This window comes from Stenella coeruleoalba, assembly GCF_951394435.1.
Source record: "Stenella coeruleoalba genome assembly, chromosome: 14".
NCBI classification, from domain to species: Eukaryota; Metazoa; Chordata; class Mammalia; order Artiodactyla; family Delphinidae; genus Stenella; species Stenella coeruleoalba.
In genome coordinates, this window is record NC_137160.1 from 80,103,945 (window position 1) to 80,130,772 (window position 26,828).

A 26,828-nucleotide genomic window follows, 5' to 3' on the forward strand; every position below is an offset into this window, starting at 1 on the left:
CTCATGCCTGTTTCTGAATTGTACATAACTTTTAAAACATAAAATTCTTTGATACTCTAATCTAATTATTAACGTAATGATCAAGTGTAATAGATTATAAGCACATAATCTGAGGGGGGGGGGGATAAAAAACAACCAGTGCTAAGGTGGAAAAACCCTGACCTCAGACAAGGTAAGCAGCCTGTTTTTCCAAGAGCCTGAACCTGAAGGAAGTTATGTCAAGTGGGCCTCAGATCTACAGAACAGGGAGGCCAAACCCTGGAATGCAAACAGTTAACAAAACCCGGATCCTTTTCCTCGCATCAACATAATAATACCCACCTTTCCTCCAAGGAACTTGAGGGAAAAAAAGGAAATTTTATATATTGCCCTTCATAAGGACTAAACTCTCAGACCCAGGAGGCATTCTGAAGAGCAGCCACCCCTCACCTCTTCATTTCTGCATTTTAACTAGACCCAGTATTTTCTAGATGAAGAATAAAAGCCGAAGTTTCTAAGGATTTGTCCAGATCACCAAGTGATTCAGTTGGGAAGTTAGTCTTAAAATCTAAGTCAATTTTTTCTTAGACATACCATTTTTTTGCATAGTTGACCTGAAAATTTACATTTTAGTATGTACCAACTTTATTAGGTTTCTAAATTCTAATTTTCTTTTACTTTATCTTTTTCCTAAAGTATTCTCACTCTTGACCTCAATAGCTACCCTCTTGCCTTCCTATTAGCACATGGAATACAGCTTAATTTTTACCAAAGGTCCAGGATTTAGAATCGACATTTTGAGTACTTGGTTCTTAATGCTTAATGCTTGGTTCAAATTCTCTGGTGATTACTTTCAATTTCATTGCATAGGAAATAGAGGATTTGAGATAAATTAGGTTACATTTCACCAAAATATTTAAAGTGAAAAAGAAAATGTAACAGAAGACAATCTATTAACAAGCAAGGAAAAAGAAGGGAAAAACAAAATAAGCATTTTCCCATCTTTTAATCCAAACTATAAGAATGTTCCTAAAAATGTTTTGTAGGGTATTAACAGGTATTTTACATAAAAGGGTACCAGATCAAGTAAGTCTGGAAAATCGCTGTGTCCCCATCCCCACCCACCCTGCAGAGAAATCATTTCACACACTGACAGACGAGGGCTCCAGAATGTCACTCAACTTTATCCCATGTTTTCCAAATTTATGAGGACCTCAGAACACTTTGTAGTATAAGCTCTATTAAGTTATCTTATTCTATTTTGTTACCATCTTATTTGAGTTCATTTTAGCAGCTGATCCAAAATCCACCAGCTTGATGTGTCCCATTCGGTCAATGAGGATGTTCTCGGGCTTGATGTCTCTGTAAGAAAATCAAGGCCACAAATTAGTGTTATCTTCTCCATGACAATCATCAAGCAACTGCTAACCTAGGATCTTCCTTCAGCCAAGAATCGTAGTGCCTGTGGTTTTGCCATACAGACCTCCCTACTGATGGACATACATAATAAGCATTTTGCAAAACAAATTTAAGTAAAAGAATGAGAGAGAAAGAATAGAAGGGAAGGAGGGGAGAAAGAGAGGGAGGAAGGAGAAGGGAGGCAGAGAAGGAAAGGGAACAAAATAAATGTTATTAGATGGATTATTTCTCCTCGAGACACACATTTTACCTCAGGAGAGCTAAGGCCACAAAAAGCTAGGGGATGTGCCCAAGGCCATGTGGCTAGTCAATGGAAAAACTGAGACGCTATTCAGGATTTTGCGGTTCCTGGTCTAACCATCATTCCATTCCCACAACATTCTCAGATGCTCGTAAAACACGAGCTGAGTGAAGATGTAAAGAAACACTTTTCAACCGAGGATGCGGGGGCACACCTTTGTCAATTACTAACGGGCAAGGTCAGAAGTACAACTACACACACTTCTGTTCCTCCGGGGCATGCTGCCTCCTTGCACAAATCAAATTCAGTTTTCTACCACAGCACCCAGAGAACCCATGCAAGAGTTCCCAGTCTTATTAGGTGCATTGACAGATCCTACCAGCAAACATGAGAATGTCACAATTTTAGATCTATTTCCCTGTTGAATGGGTAAGCTGAAACATCTGCCATTTTGGAAAATTTGCTTTCAGTAAATTATGGTGAAGATGGGCTAAAAATTGGATGAAGCATTATTTTCATGCTGAAATCATTCACTCTATTTTAGGAACTCTTAGGTGATACAGACAAATCCCCAGTCAACTACCAGAGAGCCTCACTTACCGATGTACATATCCCATCTGATGAACGCTGTGAACAGCCAAAATGAGTTCAGCTAGGTAAAACTGAATCATATTTTCATCTAATTGGTCCTCATATCTGTTCAAAAGTGACAGCAAATCCCCTCCAGGCTGATATTCCATGACCTGTATAGAATGCCAAAGTTATTAATTCTTCATACAGCCAAAAAAGGGGGAATGTTCTCAATTGGATCCTCGAATACTACCTGACATGTTATAATTACAATGTCTCCACAAAGCAATGAAGATGCATGAGACATACTGTAAGTCATGTAGGACAAGGTCCCTGCCCTAAGGAAGTTACACCCGTTACCCAAGAGAATCAATACAATGAAAGATGAATCCTAAACGCCATGTGCAATGTTTGCAAGGCAAGCTTGAAAAGTTGAATTAAATCTACCCACTCACCCACCCACCCAAGGAGACACCCCAGACATTCCCTGGGATTAGGTACATAGCATAGACAGAAATTCCTGGAGAGCAAGAAATCCTCTTGCATCCTTTCTGCATTTCCCTCAGCACCCAGCAGAATACAGGAGATGGGCAATAAACATGATACAATCTCTTCCTTAAACAGTGTGGAAGGCAACCTGACCATCTCTGTTAAAAATTTTAAGTGTGAACATATACCCTCTGAACCAGTAATTCTGCTTCCGATGATTTATTTTACAGGAACTTACAATAGTTTGGAGATAGACAGATAAAGAGATTCAATGAAGCACTGTTTGTAACATGGGAAAAAGAAACCCTGGAAATCACCCAAACAGCCATTACTAAGAGACTGCTAAAATATGATTTATCTAAACTATGGGACAAGAGGCAGATACTAAAAATGAATGGACTCGATCTATTCATTCTGCCATGGAAAGCCATCTATGATGATATATAGTGATGCCCTAAAGAGGATACAGTAAAACTTTTTTGTGATTAAAAAAACATATATTACATTTGTTAGTATATACTTAAGGGAAAAAACCTGGAAGAATATAAAGTACAGCCTCAGGGAAAATGTTTGATTAGCAAAAGAAAGTCTTCCACCCCAAGAAACTGAAATCCTTCCTCCGTCTGATGATAACCGGGGGTGACATTCCTGAGTCGACACGAGGCTTGGAGGCTCATCTGCCCAAGAGGCTTCAAACCTCAGCCCGGTGACTTCACCTCTCTGCCTCTCAGTTTTGTCCTCTGTAAAATGGGGATAAGACTGAGTCCCTCGCAATGCTGTGCCTGGCGGCCACGAGATCCTCCACTGCTGTTCGAGTCCTTTCCTTTCCCTGAATTCACGGCACCATCCTCTCTGCTCTGGCTGGGAGAAGATGGGGACCCATTTTGACCGTGTCTGCATCCGCGTCAACCCCTCCTGTCCTTTGCTCTGATTTCCCATTTTAAAGTGTGGCTCATAGCCACACTTTAAATGTCTTTTATTTTAAGCTGTCTCAAACCCTTTCTGGAAAGAGGCAAGATTCAAATAAAAGTCTTTTAAAAAAAAAAAAACACTAAATCTCACAAACCACTGCATTCCAGAAGCCAACTCTGGGATGTGAATTCTCTTCATCCTCCTCCAAACTTCTGTTTGCTTTCAGTCCAGAATTAGAAGAAAGTTCTAGTCAAGTAAGATATAGAGCATCTGCACACGTCCCCAGAGGCCCCAGGCTGGTCCAGTAAAGACTCTGCCTAGCACCAGGTCAACCCCACACCGGGGACCCTGGGAGGGGCCAGTGACTTGCATGCCTTCCCCAAGAGCCCCTCGTCACCTGGCATCTTACACGTAGCAGATACTCAAGCAGATACTGGACAATTTGATCTAAGGTTCCATTTGCACTGCAACTGCTGGGAAAAAAAACTGATTTATGAACTAACAAGAACAGCAGCACTGAGAAGGGGCGGCAGCTGACATGCAGACTTTATTTTCCCCAAAGTCTTGGCAGACGTAAGCTGCTCGTGCCGGTCCTCAAAGAGCCAGCAGGAGGCACCTGGCTGCCTGTAGCTCACCCACGTGTCCCAGCCTGGTTCTCCACAGGCCCTGGGTACACGGGTGAATGCTAATTTTTTACGTCTGTTTTAAATATATATTGTCATTAAAAAGGTCTTAAATATCCACACACACAAAGAAAATTCACACATAATAACGGAAGTACTCATGCTTTTAGAACCAAAATGTCTTAAAATATAATAAGAACAATGCATATTTATGACGACACGTTGCAGTTATAAATTTTCTAATCGGGCTCTATTAAAGATGTGAAAAAAATAGAACGGCTTGCGAGTTTAAGGCTGAGAAAGTCAAGCATGTAGCAACTGCTGGCCACTTTTAAGAGCTCACGAATGGACCACTATTTAACACTTAGCGGTGACTCCTGAAGATTCTATTTGTAATGACTCGTGAAAAATAGTTCAGAAAATCAAAGCCATCTCTTCGAAAGGCAAAAAGATACATATTCTCTGCTCCTATTCAGAAGATCCAAATTCCTAAGCTGAAAATCCCCACCCAAACTAGATTAGTCAAACAATTTTGACTGGTCAAACAATTTTCCATTTCTTCAAAAGCGCTCGTCAATAAGCAAGAAAAATGACAACAGCTGCTAGGCAGCATGCTCTGCAACATGAGGTCAAGAAAGATGTACTAAACGACAAACCTCCTTATCAAAGAACCTAATCAGACTTGACCCACCAACAAGATTCTAGATTACCATACTGCAAATTCCAACCGTACATTAGGAGAATTTAGTTTGGGCATTTACTGGGTAAATTTGGCTGCCCCAAGATGTTACCCCATTCCCAAACTATCTTACCGGGGTACAGTCACTCATCCTGGGATGAATGGAGCCCAAGGGAAGATAGCTTGTGTGTGGTCAAGCCAAGTTTCATCGATCTTGCTGTTGAGGCTAAAGAAATAATCAAGAACCAGGACTTGGACACTTTCAGAAAACACTTTTGCACTTTCAAAAACGGTACCAAATCAAGAGCCTCCAGAAAAGGGAATCCTTCTACACTGCTGGTGGGAATGTAAGTTGGTGCAGCCACTATGGAAAACAGTAGGAAGGCTCCTCAGAAAACTGAAAATAGAGCTGCCATATGATCCAGCAATCCCACTCCTTGGCATATACCTGGACAAAACTCTAATTCAAAAAGATACACGCACCCCATGTTCATAGCAACACTATTCACAACAGCCAAGATATGGAAACAAGCTAAATGTCTGTCAACAGATAAATGGACAAAGAAGGTGTGGTATATAAATACAATGGAATCCTACTCAGCCATAAAAAAAGAACGAAATAATGCCATTTGCAGCAACATGGATGCAACTACAGATTATCATACCAAGTGAAGTAAGTCAGAAAAAGACAAATACCACATGATATCACTTATACGTGGAATCTAAAATGTGACACAAATAAACCTATCTACGCAACAGAAACAGAATCACAAACATAGAGTACAGACTGGTAGTTGCCGAGCGGGTTGGGGGAAGGATGGAGTGGGAGGTTGGGGTGAGCAGATGTAAGCTTTTAAATTTAGAATGGATAAACAACAAGGTCCTACTGTATGGCACAGGGAACTACATTCAATATCTTATGATAAATCGTAATGGAAAAGAATATGAAAAAAAGAATATATATATATATGTATAACTGAATCACTGCTGTACAGCAGAAATTAGCACGACATTGTAAATCAACTAGACTTCATTTAAAAAAAAAAAAAAGAGGCTCCAAAAGCATCATCAAGTCACAAAGCAAGAGTTCTCAAGTCTTCATACCAGATGACACGCTGTAAACCAAAGACCGGGGTCAGCAGAACTGACGAACAAATTAGACCAAAGTCACCACCCAGGCTGTGCCAGACAGTCCATTCACAGCATTTGGATTTGCCCCCCAAAATGACTCCATGCCTGATTTTTTACTATTCAGAGATGCCCAGGGAGGCAATGTTCCCCCCAGAAATGTGGCTCCTAACCCAAGAAAACTGGCAAGTCCTCTAGGGCAGAGCTTCTCAAAACTGCGTGTACACCAGAATCACCTGGGGAAGCACTTTTTTTAAATGGATAAAACACATTCATCCACATAAATATGTGAGTGCCTATTATGTGCCAGGCACTATTCCAGATATCAGGAAAACAGCAGGGACTAAAACAGACAAAAATCCCTGCCTTCGTGGAACTGTAATTCTAGTAGAATGAAAAAGAATTCAGCAGTATGGAAGGGTAAAGTATGTCTCTTCCTCGTCTCAACCATTCAGGGAGCTTGCTAAAAACGTGGAGTCCACGGACCAACCCCAGACTTCATGGACAAGCTCCAGGGGTGGGGTCCAGGAATCTGCATTTTTAAGGAGCTACTGGGGTGATGCTGATGCAGCCAACCCAGAACTTATTTTTTTTTTAATGTTTTCATTTATTAGTTTCTTTTTTTTGTTTATTTTTGGGTTTTTTGGGCCCACTCTGCATGGCATGCGGGATCTTAGTTCCCCGACCAGGGATGAAACCCGTGCCCCCTGCAGTGGAAGCTCGAAGTCCTAACATCCTAACCACCGGACCGCCAGGGAGGTCTCCACCCAGCATTTTATTGAGACCCGATGCTGATGAGGCTGCGGAGGCATCACAGGTCCTTACTGCAACTAAATGACACGCTTCTACAGCAGAGGCGCCCCAGTTTGAAGCCTGGCTTTAATACACCCCTCACTTCTGCTGCTTACATTTTTCCACTGACTTCCTGGAGCCATTCCGCGTATCAAGACAAGATCACTGGCAACAAAGGGCTGGAACATAACCAGTCCATGAGCACTGAAGCTACGATCCTGCATCCTTGCAAGGACGGGAGATGTCCCTGCAGGCCACCCCAAGAGTGATCACCAAGGCATGGTAATCAGAGACCAGGGAGATGAGAAGACGGAAAACAGCCCTACAGTGAAACAGCCCTGAACAATGTGACAACCCTGCAGATGGCAGAGAAGCACAGCAGCTGACAGACCAGCCTGGCTTGGAGCTATAATGGACTTGCTCTTTTAAAGCAAAGACGGTCCGGCCAACAGAGACAGACCCTTCTGATGGCAGCAGCTGCAGATGCTAATTAAAGGGCAAATCTTACATGTGTTCGGTTTGGAAGAAGCAGCAGCTTCTCTGCTGGTGTCTGCATCTATACTCCGAGTGCTGGGATGGCAATTCCCACCAGTTGTGTTGTGTCTGGAACAAAGGATAAATGTGTGTATTTGTTGTGTGTGCGCACGCATGCACATACACACGCATGCTTGCATGTATGTGTGTGCGTATCGGGGTAGATATGTAATAGCTCTTTAGCGTTCTATCCCAATTTGCATACTGGTGTCATCAGAGGCATACCGTGCTGGCCACATCTCAGAAACGTGTCCTTGAAATGCCTGCACTACAATCAGCATGACTGAAAGTGCCCTGAAAATGGAAGGATGCTGTTGGCATCATTACCCGCCCTGCCCAGTGTACGTGATCTTTGGCACGGGGGAGGAGGGAATGGATACTCCAAGCAGAGTGGCCCTGGCACAAACCCTAAATTATTTTTTGAAGGGCAAGGTGACCAAGAGAAAAAGAGTGAAGGCCCTTTATTTCAGAAAATACGAATCCCAGCCTGAGTCATCCTTCTGTTCAAAAAAATCCTCATCGAGCATCAAATCATCCAGAGTCTTGGCAAGAAATTGCACACTCAAACTAGGTAACTGAGGCCATTAACTGAGGACAAGCCTATCTGTAAAGGTGTGGGTGAGGTTAAAGGAAATGAACACGGGATGCTGAGGCACCCCGGGACTAGTAACAGCAGGGGAGTAGGTACCATTCGTTGGCCTGAGAGGGCAAGGAAAGGGGTCTCAGGTGTGTACACTATTACTGAAGAAACAGAAGCAAGAAGCAGTAACCAGAAACTAGCTACGGCTACAGGACAATGGTTCTCCAAGTGGGGTCCCCAGACCAGCAACAGCAGCATCACCTGAGAACTGGTCAGAAATGCAAATTCCTGGGCCCCACCTCCACCCCCACTGGATCAGCAACTCTGAAGGTGGGCCAGGCAAACCGGGACACCGTAGGAAAACTGTAGCCCCGAAAACAGTGGGACTCTAAATGCCCTCACTGGAGGGGGACTTCCTGGTGGTCCCGTGGGTAAGACTCCATGCTCCCAATGCAGCGGGCCCAGGTTCGATCCCTGGTCAGGGAAATAGATCCTGAATGCATGCCGCAACTAAGAGTCTGCATGCCGCAACTAAGAAGCCCACACGTCACAACAAAGAACGCGCATGCCGCACCTAAGACCGGCACAGCCAAAATAAATAAATAAATATTTTTAAACAAATAAATAAATAAATGCACTCACTTGAAATATGCCTCAAAAGACCAACACACAAAAAAACTACTTCAGAGAGCCCGCCTGCCGATGGAGGGGACACCGGTTCGTGCCCCGGTCCGGGAAGATCCCACATGCCGCGGAGCGGCTGGGCCCGTGAGCCATGGCCACTGAGCCTGCGCGTCCGGAGCCTGTGCTCCGCAACGGGAGAGGCCACAACAGTGAGAGGCCCGTGTACCGCAAAAAAAAAAAAACCAAAAAACTACTTCAAAGGCACTGATAATTCAAAGAACCTCCTGAGGCAATAACACGCTCAGCAACTGAATTGGAGTCAATAAGACATGTTAATATTTCATTTCACCCATGAGAAAATTGAAGCCGGAAAGGCCAATGACTCCAGAGAGACCAAGCAAGGTACAGGAATAAAACAAGAACCTATATTCTAAGTAACAGCTTCCTTCTGATGGGCAGCTAGCTTGTGAAGCAACCAACACTGGTGAGTTTTGAGACATGCCTGAAAACTGCATCATCTTACCCAAGAGATCAAAACAGCACGTCTCGTTGTCACAATGATCATAAGCTGCTGTATTTCACTAAAACAAAAAACAACGAAGTTATATTTCTTAACTCTCTCCCACCCTCAATGACAGCAGAGACTGGTGATCACACAGGCCATGGGGTCATTGCCTAGAAAAAGTCCACCTCCAAATGACTCCTACATAGGAAGGGAAGTGTCCATGAAATTGCATGACTGTGGTTGAAAGCAAGACAGGAAATAGAACCACAGTTGTGTTAGAAACGGTTTTAGATGTGTCAGTATAAAGGTAATGAGGAAGACCACCAGAGGTTGAGCTGGGGGCCTGGCATCTAACCCCATCTGTTACCTACAAAAGTAGCTGTTTTAACCTCTGTGGCAGACTCTAACTTATCCCCCAAATCCATTCTTCCCTTCTCCCACAGTAATAAGAATGTTAGCTGGATACAGGCCATGCAGTGAGACAGTACACACGTGTACACATGCAACGAAGTTCTGGTCAACAAGATGTGAGAGGAAGTGATGTGTCCCACTTCCACATCATCCTGCGCAGAAGGAATTTGCTTGCTCTGCCTTTCTGCTCTTTTCTCCTCCCAGCCACGTGCAACACAGACATGAAATGGCCCAACTTCAAGCATGTCAAAAAGGACAACATTCTAAAGCACAGGAAGCCACAGGAGGGAATCATCACATATGACAGGGTTGCCCCACCCTGCTGGGGGTCTCTCTGTTACATGACCTTAGGCTATACCTTAACTAATACACCCATGTGTGCAACTGGGGGAAAAGACTTTGGGAATGAACAGAGGGAAGCTGATGTAAGGTCCCAGAAGGGAAAGCAGACTCGTGAGGCAGTAACAGCAGAGCACGGGCAGACTGAAAAGACCCACAGAATGAAAAGTATCAGCACAAACCCAGGAAGCTTTATGAATCTCACAAAGAATTTAGCTACAACAATGCTACAAGTGGTGAGTTGCAGAACAATGTTTTCTTTGTAGAGATCAGCTCCTTCATGGAAGGACCCTGGGGAGGGCATCTGTTAAACAGAACTGAACAGATTTCATCGTGAACCAGATCAACAAAGTACTACTTCCGTGGGCCACCTGATAGAATACACGACTCGCCTTGTTATATGGAACCAGACGTCGACGGCCTTTGCTATGATTTTCTGTAGCAAAAACTGGAAAGCCACACTCATTGGTATGCAACTACGAATGGGCAATTTTTAACCATCAAAACTCAAAAGGATCCAAATTCAATTTCCTTGCACTGCAATCCAAATTTTAAAAATCTCACTGGGTCTGCGTTCAATTACATACTTGGAGAGCAAAACTCACACTATTAACATAATACAATTTCCATAATACCTTGAGTACATTTGTATGTAAATCAAATTTCTATGAAATTAATCATGCATTCATCCAATAAATATGTCTTAAGCAATAACCTGGGGAAGCTCTACTGGAAGCAAGGGAGAAATCATCGCTCTCCTGGTGGAGGGCGTAGCCTGGTGGAGACAACCGCCCCCCATTCACGAAGAGGAAGTACAGGCTGCTCTGCGCGCACAGCAGAAGGGAGCCCCTCCCACGGCAGAAGATCCGGGAAGGGTTTCTGGAGGAAGTCACATCTGTCCCAAGCCCAGAAGGAGAAATGAGAGTCAGGTAAACGTGGAAAGAGGGGAGAGTGAGGAGAAAGGTCAGAGGCAAGTTCAAAGAACCAAAGGAAGCTCAGGGTGAATGTAAAGTGAAAGGAGAGAGATGTGAGCACTGAGGCTGGAGGCATCTGAGGAAAAGGCCTCGTAAACCACACGGAAGAGTCTGGACTTCATCCAGGGGGCAGCAGGGAGTCTTGAAGGGTTTTAACAGCGCGATGGCTTGGCTGCAGTGTGGAGAAGACCTGGGGAAAGAGCAAGACAGATGGCAGGGAGAACACTTAGGAGACTGTTGCAGGAATGCAGGCAAAGGAAGATGGCGGCCTGGACTCCCACAGTAAAAACAGCACTGGAGGGAAGAGACTGCACCGAGAAATACACAGGAAATGGAATCCTATTTTTTTCATTGATTTTTTGAAAATTTTATTTATTTTTAATTGAAGTATAGTTGATTTACAGTGATTCAGGTGTACAACGGGGTGATTCAGTTCATATATATATATATGTTCTTTTTCAGATTCTTTTCCATTATGTTATTACAAGATATTGAATATAGTTCCCTGTGCTATACAATAGGTCCTCATTGTTTATCTATTTTATACATAGTATTGTGTATCTGTTAATCCTAAATTCCCAATTTATCCCTCCTCCCCTTTCCCCTTTGGTAACCATAACTTTGTTTTCTAAGTTCGTGAGTCTGTTTCTGTTTTGTAAATAAGTTCATTTGTACCATTTTTTTAGATTCCACAAATAAGCGATATCATATGGTATTTGTCTTTCTCTGTCTGACTTACTGCACTTAGTGTGATAATCTCTAGGTCCATCCATGTTGCTGCAAGTGGAATTATTTCATTCTTTTTTATGGCTGAGTAACATTCCATTGTACATATGTACTGCATCTTCTTTATCCATACCTCTGTCAGTGGACATTTAGGTTGCTTCCATGTCCTGGTTATTGTAAATAGTGCTGCTATGTCATTGATTTTAAATGTATCTTTGGGGACTTCCCTGGTGGTGCAGTGGTTAAGAGTCCACCTGCCAATGCAGGGGACACGGGTTCTATCCCTAGTCCAGGAAGATCCCACATACTGCGGAGCAACTAAGCCCATATGCCACAACTACTGAGCCTACACCCTAGAGCCCACGAGCCACAACTACTGAGCCTGTGCACAACTACTGAGCCCATGTGCTGCAACTACTGAAGCCCGCGTGCCTAGCGCCTGTGCTCCGCAACAAGAGAAGCCACCGCAATGAGAAGCCCACACACCACAACGAAGAGCAGCCCCCGCTCACCACAACTAGAGAAAGCCCACATGCAGCAGCAAAGACCCAACGCAGCCAAAAATAAAAATAACATCAATCATATTAAAAATAAAGAACGAAAGAATATATCTTCAATTAAGCAACAACTGCATTACGAATTAATTTAACTGCCAGGGGAGTTTACTACGATTTGTATGTTTCCCCAACCCTCAAAGGTTTAACGATCTAGAGGCACAGTGGAATTTCAGTACGTTATAACACAAATACAGACGTACAGTGCCCTTATCTTGCCACAGGCAGAAGGTGTCTCCAGATTCAGAAATGCTCAGATTTTAGGACGGCACAATGTTGCATGTGCTTTGTATTATGCAACACCCTCAGGTAGGGCCTGGGATATCACCCTGTAATCAAACATATTCATAACTTGCAGCAAAATGGATGAACAGTCACTCTAAAGGGAATAAGAGTTCGGGTCAGGTTTTGCTACAAAGCTCAAGTCAGGTCTTGCTGCCAAATAAGTAATAAAATAACTTGAGGTTTTCCAGAGTACGGGGTATTTCAGAATTGCAGACAAGAGACGGTGGATCTATCATCATACCTTAATTCCTATGCTAAGTTTGGATTTTTCATATGAAAACGGTACCCTTAGCAAGCATTTTATTCCGAAGTACTGGAAAAGAGAATGCAGGCAAGGAAATAATTACAAGACCCCACTGGTAACACCCAATTGAGCTACTTAAGAAGGGTATAAAAACCTCCTTGCAGCCAGGCACCAAGGTGCTGAGGCAACCAGAATGCAAGAAAACACTCGTTTTGAGAAAAGTCCCATTTCCCAAGATGGTGGGTGGAAAAACTGAGAAGACCATCCTAAGCTAAGGATGCCAATGCCAGTGTCAAGATCCAGAGGGAAGCCCCACAGCCCAAAGACCCAAAACAGGAAGCCCCCTGCAGATGCAAGCCTGTCCTAGCAGAGGAACGGCAGATATTCCCCATCTACAAGGTATTCCAGAAAAGTTATATCCAAGCAGAAGTCCACAGCAGTCAAATCCACAATTGAGAAAAAGAAAGAGACGGTTCTTACCACTGTGACAAGGCCAATTGGTATGGATAAAAAGGGTGACACTGAAGAGTTTAAACTTCTCAAAATGCCCAAATATCACCCTCCCAGAGATATGCTTTGCAAACTGTTGAGCAGTGGGGGAAAAAACCCAACTATAATCAACATGAAAACAACTACGAGTGTTGCTCCTAGGGCCCCGCTGACCATCCTCACTGGCCACCCCAGAGACAAGCAGAGGGTGGTTTCCCTGCAAGAACTGAGCAGGAGCTTGCCGCTTGGGACTGGACCACTAGCCCTCATTCATCTGAGTTCCTTTACGCAGGACACTCAGAATCTGCCATCACCTCTACCAAAACTGACCATGATGGTGTGAAAGTCCCAAAGCATCTCAACAGTGCTACTTTTATGAAGAAGAAGCTGCATGAGATTGGACATCAAAAAGGTGTCTCGACTCTTCGACTCAGAGGAAGAGAACGATAAGATTCCAGAGCAGAGCAAAAGGCAGACCAGAAAACTGTGGAGTCTCAACTTCTGCCAAAAATCAGAGCCCTTCCTAGCTCCAGGATGGCCTGTGTGGCCTCAAAAACTAACATTATGCTCACACGCTGGTGTGCTATATCATTTGCAGGGCTCCAGTTAAAATGTCCAAAACAACAACAAACAAACAAAGAGCCTGCTGTGTCAAGGTAACTGCTTTTCTGAAGGCTAACGAATAAATCTGTTAATACGCCCAAATACAAGGCACTCCGCAAGACACAGAGAGCACAAGACAAATATCATGTATGCAACAAATGTCCTAGAACACCAGTGAGCCTAGAAACACACCAAGGTCATTAGTAAAGGAAAGGGTTCCAAGCCCCAGGTGTCAAGGAAGAAAAGCTTCCAAGACAATATTCAAGGAAAGGAAGTTTCAGGACACAGAGACCACAGGTGTGCTGTTGATTCTGAAGGAGCACTTGGTCAGCGCAAGGCTGGTCTCCCAGTGCATCTGTGTGAGAATGTCCTTGCTCAGAAGGCTGGGTAGGGCCAGGGACCAAGGCAAATAAACTGTTTATTCCAGGTCAGAAATAAATGTGTAAAGTCCCCCCAAAATGCCCAGTGGAGGTTCAAGACAAATAGGAATCCGTCTCTCTCTTACCCTTTTCTCTGACGTGAGCTTTACAAAAGTTTATCTCCATTCAATGTAATAGGATAGTCTTGTTTTAAGGGCTGAATCAAGAACAAAAATTGTTTTTAGGATACCTTTTTAATTTTAGGAATCTAAACCCCCAAGAACCTAAACAAGGCCCCAAAATGAATTTAGCATTCCGTAAGCTATGCTATAGGCACATCAGGAAAAACCATGGCATTGCTCGAAAGAATGAGGCAGATCTGCATGTAGTGACATGGAAAGATGTCAGGGACAAATCGTTCAATGCAAAAAGCAAGCTGAAGAGCAAAGTAGACAGTCACATACCATTTTTGTAAAACAAACTATATACATGTGTTACACGCACAGACATAGAAATATTTTTCCGCAAGGCGTGGTTAAGGGCCAGAAAGAACATACATAACCATTAATATTTGCTTCCTTGGGGAAAGGGATTAGAAAGAAAGGTAGAGCATGTTCCCTTCTATTTCATACATTTCTGCAGCATTTGCATTTTCTTATAATAACTATGCATTATCTCAATTTTTTTAATTTAAAGCAAGATTCTGTTAAAGGAAACAGCAGACTATTTCCAAATAAATGACTTCTCCTTATTGCTCTGTGAGCCACAGCTACAATATCCAGCAATAAATGAAGCTCTTTCTAAATGGGTTAGTTCTTCATATTTAAGACAAGAAGAACAGGAAGACACCTGAAAGTCAGGAAAGCATGAGAAAGAATGAGACGTGTTGTGGGCCACGTGGGCAAGAACCACATTGAATTCCACAGCTGTACTATCTGATTATTGCAACACCAGACTAATTCTAGAGAGATGGAAAAGACTCACCAGATAAAGATTATTTTTGTCCTGAAAGGCATACTGCAACCGGGGGATCCAAGGGCTTGTGCTCTGAGATAATATGTTCTGTTCTTCCTCAAAATATGAAACCTAGGGGGAAAAGAAACTGTTTAGACAATTATAAAGAACTAAGTGTGATGGGGAAAATGCCCTTTGTTTAAACTGGTAATTCTAGTTTTGTTTTGTTTTAAAAAAGCCATCACTTAGCCCAACATTCCACAAATCTCATCCTTCTGCCTACTTTGCTCACCATTTTTGCCAGATCCATGTGTCCAATTATTTACTTAATGTATTTCTTTAAAGTCAACTCACTACTTTTAAATCTAAATCTCTTTCTCTTTACCTTCCCTTCCTGAGCAATTCAGTCCTAAAGCCATCAGATGGAGAAAAACCACCAGGTAAGCATCCACGACAGGTGGCAAGGAGAGCCATGGTGGCCCAGAACAGGGTGACTGGTCCAAGCAAGGTGAGGAAGGTCATCACATGTAGGGATGGCCTAGAGCAGGGCATCTGAACCTACCGAGGGGGAAGCAGCAAACACAGTAGATTGGATGGACATAGGTGCATAAAATAAGGGAAAAATATTAAGGGTGATATCAGAGAAGAGAGTTACAAACATGGAAAGTGTGAAAATTACAATGAACCTTGTGAAGCTGGACTGGACTTGGAAGTGTCGATGTGAACACATGGTTTTCAACATATAGAGATAGATACAGAAATAAACAGAGATGTAAATGTGTGTGTGTCTGTGTGTGTGAAGGTAGGTATACTGCATACATGTACATGTATTCCCTGGCTTTGTCCACTGAAAGGCGTCTGGGAGCAATGACATCCCAATAGCAATCAGAACACCTAGTGCCCAGATCGTGGCCTCTAAATACCATTTTCCACTTAAAAACAAAAACAAAACAAAACAAAAAGAGGTCCTTGGAGAAATGACTGATTGCAGGTCTGGGGCAGGTAAAGTAAAAGTGTAAGAGCCTGAACATCTTGCTGTATCAGAAAGCAACACAGAACTCAAAGATGGGGAATATGTCAAAAGGACACAAAAGCCAACCTGAAGAGATTCTTTTTTTTTAATTTAATTTTATTTATTTATTATACAGCAGGTTCTTACTAGTTATCTATTTTATACATATTCGTGTATACATGTCAATCCCAATCTCCCAATTCATCCCACCCCACCCCACTTTCCCCCTGTGGTGTCCATACATTTGTTCTCTACATCTGTGTCTCTATTTCTGCCTTGCTAACCGGTTCATCTGTACCATTTTTCTAGATTCCACATATATGTGCTAATATACGATATTTGTTTTTCTCTTTCTGACTTACTTCACTCTGTATGACAGTCTCTAGGTCCATCCAAGGCTCTACAAATGACCCAATTTTGTTCCTTTTTATGGCTGAGTAATACTCCATTGTATATATGTACCACATATTCTTTATCCATTAGTCTGTCGATGGGCATTTAGGTTGCTTCCATGACCTGGCTATTGTAAATAGTGCTGCAATGAACATTGGGATGCATGTGTCTTTTTGAATTACGGTTTTCCCTGGGTATATGCCCAGAAGTGGGATTGCTGGATCATATGGTAATTCTATTTTTAGTTTTTTAAGGAACCTCCATACTGTTCTCCATGGTGGCTGTATAAATTTACATTCCCACCAACAGTGCAAGAGGGTTCCCTTTTCTCTCATTGGCCAACTTGGGGACAATTTGAGTATAAAAATATATTATGACAGGAATGGATTGTAACTCACTGACAGGAAAATGCAAGTCCATACAGATATAAATAAATTCATGGATTGAAAGTTTTATGAGAAACAGGTATTTCCATAGTTTGAAAGTATCTCCTTCCAAAATATACGTATGTAATTACAAAGGGGAAAGGAGTTAACTCCACAGTGGAGAAGTGTGGCAGATACCAAAGTGACATCCTCAGGAATGTGACAAACTGAAATTGAGACTCACCTGTTGGGATGCAATGAGAGGAACAGAGCATTCTGTCTGTGATAATCCTGCCTGAACCTGAATCTCAGCATGAGCAACATCAGACAAATCTAAATTTTACAAAATAACTGGCCTACAATCTTCAGAGTCGCCAAGGTCATCAGAGTCCGGGAGAAATGAAGGGACTGTTCCAGCCTGAAAAGACTAGAGGGACAGGACAACTAAATGCCACGTGGGATCCTGAAGTGAATCCTTTTGTTCTAAAAGACCATGGAACAAACTGGTGAACCCTGAGTGGGGCCTGAGGATTAGATGGTGGTAATTTTATCATGGTCGATTTCCTGATTTTGATGGTTGTGTTGTCATTCATGGGAAAACGTCCTTATTATAGGAAATGTACTCTGAAGTACCTGGAGATAATGGGGCATCGGGTTGGTGAGTGATTTTCAAATGGTTCAGGAAAAGGAAGTTGTTGATACTATATGTGATAGTTTTGTGTGTCAACTTGGCTAGGCTCTAGCACCCAGTCATTCAAGCCAACACTAATCTAGGTGTTGCCGTGAGGCTGTTGTGCAGGCGGTGGTTAATTTAGTAAAGGAGGTTATCCTTGATAATTTGGGTGTGCCTCATCCAATCAGCTGAAAGGTCTTAAGAACAAAACTGAGGCTTCCCTGAGAAAGAAGAAATTCTGCCTCAAGACTGCATCACCAGCTTCTGCCCAAAAGCTTCCAGCCTCTTGACCTGCCCTACAGATTTCAGCCTTCCTAGTGCCCACAGTCAGGTAAGTCATACACATATGCGTATGTATGTATAGTCAATGTGTACATGTATGTATATTCAATGTGTACATGTATGTATAGTCAATGTGTATAGATAGCATGTATCATATATATATACTATAGAACCTTGACTGACACACTATACTTGTGACTTTTCTGTAAATTTGTGACTGTTTCCAAGTAATTTAATTTTAAATACACCTTCTTCCATTTCGTTCTAAGAGTAACATCTGTGAAAGTGCCAGGTTTGGATATGCCAGTTAATATTGAACTATTAAATGTTTTAAAATAGTTCTGTCCGTGTACTGCCCAAAATCATCATGCACACCACCAGTTTAACCTCTAACACATCTGGGAAACACCAACCCAACCCCCGAAATCTACTGTGTGGGATTTGCTGATCCTTCTGTTTTCCTGGCACATAAAAAGTGTTCAGTGAAGGCTGGCTGAACAGAAGGGTCTGCACCTTCACTTGCTTATCACTGACGCCTCATCTGACCCCTGAAGCTTCTATTAAAACAAGTGGTCTCTGAGGACTTCTTCCAGTTTTCATGGAGCTCTGGGCGGGGTTGCTGGCTTCTCCTAGGCAACAGGTCTTGTTCACAGGATGCTACCTCTTCTCACCTCCTCTCTGGCACTTCCTTCCCCCAACTCCCTGTGCTGACTTCTCTTCTCACACCCTTCAATTCCAAAGCCTCACCATGGCTCAGGTAAGGAATGGGTGGGTGGGGTTAATTAGCTCCCGGGTGTGTGTGATTTTTAAATCTCCCAGCCCACGTCTCACAAGGGGTCATCTCAAGTCATTCACCTGGAGGAACGCACGCCTATGTGAGTGTCTCTATCACTTGCCTGCAGTATCGTAGACACTGAATTTGCTTCCTTTGATATGCACCATTTCCCACCTGAAATATAAGCAGCACAGCCTACATCTAAGGCCTCTTCCAAGGACCTAGGAACACACCAGACACGACTGGTGCTCAGCAGGTGTGGCCTGATGACAGGTGGTTGTTAGGTGCTGGGTGGCTGAGTGGGCATCTTCCACGCCTCTCTTCCGAATGATTTGCCACGTCCTGTCATTTGTCCTTTCTGTGAAGTTGCCCACATTTCATTCCTGAACGCACGCCACAGCTTTCCTGGATGCTGACAAGCAGCTTCCTGCCCTCCCCTGAGTCTCTGACTGGAGACCACACAAAGTCACTTAGGTACTCAGACCCAGATCCCAGCCGCCTTCTTCCAAAAACCTACGTGATCCCCAAACGTCTCACAAATTAAACTGTGACTCCGAAAAGCAGTTCTTGGGGAGGGTGAGTTACTATTTAATGGGTAGAGTTTCTATCTGGGATGATGAAAAAGTTCTGCAGAAGGACAGCGGTGGTGGTGGCACACTGTGAATGCACTTAATGCCACTGAACTGTACACTTAAAAATGGTTAAAATGGTAAATTTTATGTTGCATGTATTTTATCACAGTAACCAAAAAAGGGTTCTTGAGGTTTCCCACCAATCACCCCCTCCCAACTCCAATATCCTTATTTCTCCCCATCTCCCAGTCTATTCGTTCTAAACCACTTAAACAACAAAAACAAACACACACATCTGCGTAGCGTTCTAATCCTCACACCTCCAGAACGGCACACATGCCACACTTCTACCTGGTACATTCTCGTCACTTCTCTCTGTCCGGAGCCCATGCTCCCTCTCAGCACTGTGAACCTTCCCTAACTGTCTCTGGCTCACCCACACCTCTCCTCATTCTATCGTTCATGAATTTGCTAACTGCTCCCTCTTCTGTGATGCTTTAGCTCCTAAGTGCCTGCTTTACGGATCTGTGCTTTACCTCCACTTTCCAAGGCTGTTCTAAAACCCTGAAATTAACAGCCATGGAGCTTCGATTCCTCTTGCAGGCTTCCCATGGTGCTGGGTCCATTATCAGACACATGATGTGCACCTGAACATGGGTAACTAATAAACTGCTGTCTGAACACCAGGGCTGATGGTCACCTCTCTAGAAACGAGGCAAATGAATCAATACTGTCTGGAAGCAGCAGCCTTGTTTAAAAGAGAGAAAAACACCACAACAGGAAAGATAACTTCTCACCTGCTCTCCAACCAGCAACTCCCTAGCCATAGAACAATTTAATTTCTTCAGAGGCCTGTTTTAAAATCAAATACACATGCCCACAACACAAATATATAAGATGTGTACGAAAGCAAAGGCTATCTGACTCACCCCATAACATGCACATCTCTGAATCCCCAAGGGATGGTCATGAAAGATCATCTCCAATTCATTAGTGAAAAGGCCAAGTTAGTTCTGAATAATATGCAACTATAAAAGCAACTCAGGGGAGCTTGTCAGTCTTCAAAATTAGTCAATGTCAGTTCAAGAGTGTTCAGACCTTCCTGGCTGTGCCACCATAATTAACTAGAGAGGCAGAGGAAAACTGGCTCCATCCCAGATGCCAATTCAGCAGATCCTCATCTCTGCAATGAACATGCTGGTACAGAAAGGGGGAAAATGCTGTGATGTTAAACGCTCCTACCTGCTCCTGGGCCAACAAAGCCTTCTTCTTCATGACTTTCATGGCATAGATGTCCCCGGTCGCTTTCTCTCTGACCACCTGCACTTCGGCAAAGTTACCGCAACCTACCACACTTCTCCCTTCAAAGTCCTTTGCTGAAGGCTGGAGCTCCTGCAACTCAGCTACGATGTCAGAATCTGCAAAAGACGGAAGAGTGACTCCTGATCCATAACGTGCTTCAAATACGCGCATCTTTATGAAAGCGAAAAGAAAGGAAGAAAGAAGAAAGTGTTGCGATGTCTTCCCTAGCTGTCAGGAGACACTTAGTCACTTTCTCGTCGTCGTGAATAATTATAAAATCAGCATAAAAGTGTTTTCCTATGCTAAGTTAAAATTAAGGGCTCCAGAAATTCCAAAGCACAGTTTCCATGGCAGCTATGATTTGAATCCTGTAGACGTAGAAAATAGGGGAAGGAGAACGGAAATCATGCTTTTCTTCCTCTCTGGAGGCTGCAGGGCAGTGTGTGATCAAAAGTTCTTACCAGCATTTAGATCAGTTTATAATGGGATGTAAGCAATGTGAACCCCATGTCAGTCGACTTTGGAGTTGACTTCCAGATCATTCCATTCTGACTACACGTGTCCTGCTCAGTTTTATCCCACTAGCCCAAGTCTTATCTCCCTTGGATCGTGTCAGTAAATACCTTCCTGGCCTTAATATGCAGCAGCGCTACCAAAGAGAAAAAAAAAGCCTGAGCCCAAGGAACCAAATAGAGCCCTGACCCTGGTCCTGCAGAGCTGACGTATCACACACCTGGATGGGTTTGCAACTATCTTTTTTCTTGGCATATAGTCTATTCCTTCTCCGAGTGCAATCTCTCAGTTGGTGTCTTCATCTGCCCTGACTGCTTTAACAAAACACCACAGACCCATGGGCAAAGCGGCTTAAACAACAGGCATGCATTTCTCAAAGTCCTGGTGGCTGGGAAGGCCAGCAGACTGAGATCCTGGAGAGAATCCGCTTCCTGACTGATGGACGGCCACCTTCTCCCTGTGTCCTCATGTGGCAGAAAGAAAAGGAGCCCTCGTCCCTGTTCTTCCAGGGACACTAATTCCATCATGGGGGACCACCTTTATGAATTCATCTAAACCTAATTATCTCCCAAAGCCTTCACATGTTGGGGGATAGAGCCTTAACATATGAATTTGGGGGATTGGAGGAGGGGGCGGAACAGTGAGAGATTCTCAGTGTTTAAAGTATGGACTAAACGGGTGGCAGATTTGGAATCTAACATATATTTATTTAACAGCACTAAGTTGGGGCATCACTGGATTTGCAACAACTCTAATGGTCTAAAGAATAGAGTGGAACATAATTATTAGAGAAATGCAAGTCAAAATTACAATAAGGTATCACCTCACACCAGTCACAACTGCCATCATTAAAAAGTCTACAAATAATAACTGTTAGAGAGGGTGTGGACAAAAGGGAACCCTCTTGCACTGCTGGTGGGAATGTAAATTGGTGCAGCCGCTATGGAGAACAGTATGGAGGTTCCTCAGAAAAACTAAAAATAGAGCTACCATATGATCCAGCAATCCCACTCCTGGGCATATACCCAGACAAAATAATTCGAAAGGATACATGCACCCCTATGTTCATAGCAGCACTATTTACAATAGCCGAGACACGGAAGCAACCTAAATGGATAAAGAAGATGCGGTTTATATATATACAATGGAATACTACTCAGCCATAAGAAAGAATGAACTAATAACAACCTGCTGTATAGCACAGGGAACTCTACTCAATACTGTGTAATGGCCTATATGGGAAAAGAATCTAAAAAAAAAATAGTATATATATATATATATATATATATATATATATATATATATATATATATATATATGTATAACTGATCCACTTTGCTGTGTACCTGAAACTAACAACACTGTAAATCAACTATACTCCAATAAAAAAATTTTTAAAAAGAAGAATGAAATAATACCATTTGCAGCAACATAGATGGACCTAGAGATTATCATATTAAGTGAAGTAAGTCAGAAAAAGAAAGACAGATACCATATGATATCACTTATATGTGGAATCTAAAATATGATACAAATGAACATATCTACGAAACAGAAACAGACTCAAAGACATAGAGAACAGACCTGTGGTTGCCAAGGGGGAGGAGGGGTGGGAGGGATGGATTGGGAGTTTAGGATTAGCAGATGCAAACTATTATATACAGGATGGATAAACAACAAGGTCCTACTGTGTAGCCCAGGGAACTATATTCAATATCCTGTGATAAATCATAATAGAAAAGAATATGAAAAAGAATATATAAGTATAACTGAATCAGTTTGCTGTACAGCAGAAATAAACAACATTGTAAATCAACTATACTTCAATAAAATATTTTAAAAAAAAAGAATAGAGCGGAACAGTTATGACTGACCAAATCCTTCAATCCTGCCTGATATAGGGAGACTGCCTCATATAGAGGGTTACACTCCTAAGCAAGACAAGAGAAACATGTAATCAAAATTATCCTGGAGAATCCCTCAGAAAGGTGCCATGGTGAAGACCAAGGGACTCTTGAAATCCCACGGGCACCCTGGAATGATCCTCATTTCTGTGGGTGGGCACCAGATAAAGCTGGGAGCCACACTCTAGAGTTACAATCACTCAGAGAGTTGTTCACACAGCGAAAGGGACAGAATCCAACAAAGGGAAAAGCCACTTCATAACCACAGTCACTTGTCAACATATTAATGAATTAGCCGATGCAATTTTAATTGTTGTTACCCACTCCCTTTCTTTGTTGCGTGGGTGGAGTTGAATTAACTTAGCTCAAAGGCTCATACGATGAACATCACTGCACAAACCACATCTCTTACTTCAACAGTCATCCTAAAAACAACTTCTTTTGGCCCCTTGAGTAATCAGGCAAGAGGGGTGGGTGGATCCGCATGAATTCATCGTGACCGTTGGAAAACAAAAAAATAAAGAAAGAGCACTTTCAGGGAGAATTCCATGCAGAAGCAAAACTGAAAGCTGCACGATATTTTCCTTTTGCCCTGACATCACTGTGCCAAGCCCAGCCTTTCTGCCCTGCCCTCTTCCAAGTTTCTTTCAGATCTAGTACTTGAGTTTTGAATTATTAATTCCCCAAATATGCTGGCTTGAACCTGATTTCATCACTGCTCGCACACAAGGCCAGGCTCTCCTGATTCTGTTAGGCCTTGGGCCCCTGTGTTGCTTACAGCATTGTCCAACTTAATAACTCTGGGTCTGTCACTGGCAACCACCAGGCATCTCAATCACCCAGGGAGACAAAACCGCTTGCAGGCAACACCATCGCGATGCTCTCAGAATTCTGAGAAACCATTCCACATCACAATGCTGTTATCCAAAGGCTTTTGGATTTTTTTTTTCCAGTTTAAAAAATCTTGTTACAAGTTGGACTTAAATTATATATCAATTACGGATTGCTCACTGGACAATGAAAGAACATATCAGAAGTCAGTTTTCACCAGCGGACTTTCACCTGCATTGGTTTCCATCTAAATGTCCAGAAGGTCATCTCTGCTTTCGTCACTCTCCACTGTCCGCTGCCGGGTCCCCCACTTCTTAACCTCAGAACCACAGGAAGCTGTGTCCGTCATGGGGTTCATTTTGCACACGACAGATTTCATTGTGGTCCGCCCTCCAAATGTGTAAGTTGACCAAAGACACCAAGTGGCTTACTGGTTTTGGTGCCGAGGGTAGGCGCCATTGCCCAAACTTCCTCTGGGGCTTCCTGGCCTCGGCCGTGTCCTGCCAACTCCCTCCCCTGTCCGACAGGGTCAGGCTTGTGGATTATTAAGGTGAACAGGTGAGATGCTAAACTCATGTCTATGACTGTGGAAAAAATAACCCTTCACAACTTCTCTCCCTACCAGCAACTTCTGTGACTTCAAAACCACAGCGACCCTTCATCCCTGCCCACTCTGAGCCCAGTGCAGACTGAATATTGAGGGGAGGTAAAGACCCAAAGCATGGAATGAAAATGCAGGCAAAGAAGGACCTTGTCAGATATATATTTGGACGCAGGAGGCAAAAGCCACCACAGATGAGTGCACTGCTTCCTTTTTTGAAACTCAGTATTGTGACACTTCAATCTCTAGGAATTCATCCTTCACAGAAATGCTCCAAAGACATACATATCAAGATACTTATGATAAGCGCTGTTTGTTACAGGAAAAAAATCAGAAACAACCTAGAGGTCCGTTAGTAGGAAAGGGGAAACAGCCTAAGAGTCCACCCACATAAAAGAATATTAGGCACATGTTTAAAAGAATTCAGCAGCTCGACCTCCACTAGAGTCTATGTTCTTCAAGAACAAGGATTTTTTCTGTTTTGATCACTACTGTAAACCCAGTACCCAAAACAGAAGCTGACACATAGTGAGTGTTCCGTAAATACCTGTCGAGTAAATATTTTGCTAGGTGAGCAAACCTAGTGGCGAAAGCATTATAAACATATGAGCCATTTTGCATAAAATTAAAACACAGTAATGTTAGAACATGCAATGGAAAAGGGTTCATTGCTCAAGCTAGTGGATTGGTATGTGGGGGCTCACGACACTCGTCTCTTCACCTTTAGGTATGTTTGAACATTTCATAATAAATATTTATAAGGACAAAAGAAAAACTGCAGTACTACACACCAAATCGTTAACAGTGGTTATCTTAGGAAAAATTTTGAGGGATTTTCTCCCACTCTGACCTTTTATATTTAACTTTGTATTTTTAAAATATTTTTATTGAAATACAGTTAATTTACAATGTTGTGTTAGTTTCAGGTGTACAGCAAAGTGACTAGCTATGCACATATATTCTTTTTTAGATTCTTTTCCATTATATGTTATTACAAGATATTGAATATAGTTCCCTGTGCTATACAGTAGGTCCTTGTTAGTTACCTATTTTATATATAGCAGTGTGTATATGTTAATCTCAAACTCCTAATTTATCCCTCCCCTCTCCTTTGGTAACCATAGATTTGTTTTCTATGTCTGTAAGTCTATTTCTGCTTTGTAAATAAGTTCATTTGTATCATTTTTTTTAGATTCCACATATACATGATATCATGATATTTGTCTTTCTCTGTCATACTTCACTTAGTATGATAATCTCTAGGTCCATCCACGTTGCTGCAAATAATTACTTTGTATCATGTTTGCAATGGGGGGGGGGCTTCTTAAAGTTACATTTTGCCCAAAGTACTAACGTTGTGAACATATGCTTGCCTGCAGCGAACCTAGTTAAGAGGGTAGAATTTCAGCTACTGTCAGATCACCAAGAACAGCCCAACTGTAACCATTATCAACACTTTGTCTGCATGTTTTAATATCACGCTTTAATATCACAAAATATGTGATATACTACTTAAGATTTTGCTACTTATTCTGTTCATCAGCAATAGTCAGTCAACCAATATTTATTAAAACCTTCTGTGAACCAGACACTGTTTTAGGCACTGGGGCTAGAATAACAATTAAGAAACAAAAAGCCCTTCCCTGGTTCCCAGATGCCAGCTCCCTGCCCTCTCTTGGCCCAAGCTAGGGGCACTGCTTCAGGGCTGTATTATTCTGTCTCACTTCCTCCAACAGTCCCTGAAGAAAATCTCCATCTCTATGGCAAGACTCGAGAAACGTATGCAGTAAGAGCTGTTGGACCCTTCTTCCCATGGAGAAATGAAGCTTACATTCCAAAATAGAAAATCAAAGGGGGGAAAAGAGCATACTAATGCAATCACCCTTTTCCAATCATAGTCTCTCAACCATACACTCCAGGAAGCCTCTTTAAAAATATGAAACAGCTCCCTGGAAGAGGATTCTATTAGAAAAATCTATGTTTCACTAAGTCTAGTCCCCTGATCACTGAATGAGTCTAGAAGATCCACTGCTTTAAAGGAACCGGAGGGGAATCTCAAGACTAAAGAAGGTGCATGTTGATAGCTCAGTAAATTAGTCTGTCACATAATTCCTTCCCCTCCCACTCCCTATTTGAGAATTTAAATATTCCACAAAATAAGGTGGGAGCTTATTCAAACAAACACAGAATCATGAACAAATACGCCAAGTACATTTTTAAGTTAAAGGTACACAATATATTAAACATTGAGGTTTATGGTTATCATTATTGGGTAACATTTATTGATTGTTTCTACGTGCCAGGCAACATGATAAGCCTGGACTGTGCACTAACTCATTCAATCCCTATTGATGAGATAATGCGTTTTCCCCTTTTTTGCAGATGAGGGCACTGAGAACACACAGGGTACCAATGGTCACTTAGTAATACATTGGTTTAATCCACTCAAAACTTCCAGGTCCTTTGGGCAATGTATATCCCCCTTTCCATGAGGTCCTGGTTATCACAGTGCCCTGGACCCCTGGGCACCTAAATGAGGCCAATCACAGTACTTCACACCCTGGCCCAGTGACTGGTCAAGGGGTGGGCAAG

General features: G+C 42.6%; 1 protein-coding gene across 1 annotated transcript in view; it reads right to left on the bottom strand.

Annotated features, from left to right (window-relative positions):
• Positions 1-26,828, bottom strand: part of CIT (citron rho-interacting serine/threonine kinase) — a 168,948-nt gene that overhangs the window by 134,748 nt on the left and 7,372 nt on the right. Inside the window, 4 exon segments of the mRNA XM_079943395.1 lie at positions 1,248-1,341; positions 2,240-2,382; positions 15,044-15,145; positions 20,328-20,503. Coding sequence (XP_079799521.1) covers positions 1,248-1,341; positions 2,240-2,382; positions 15,044-15,145; positions 20,328-20,503 — 515 coding nt within the window.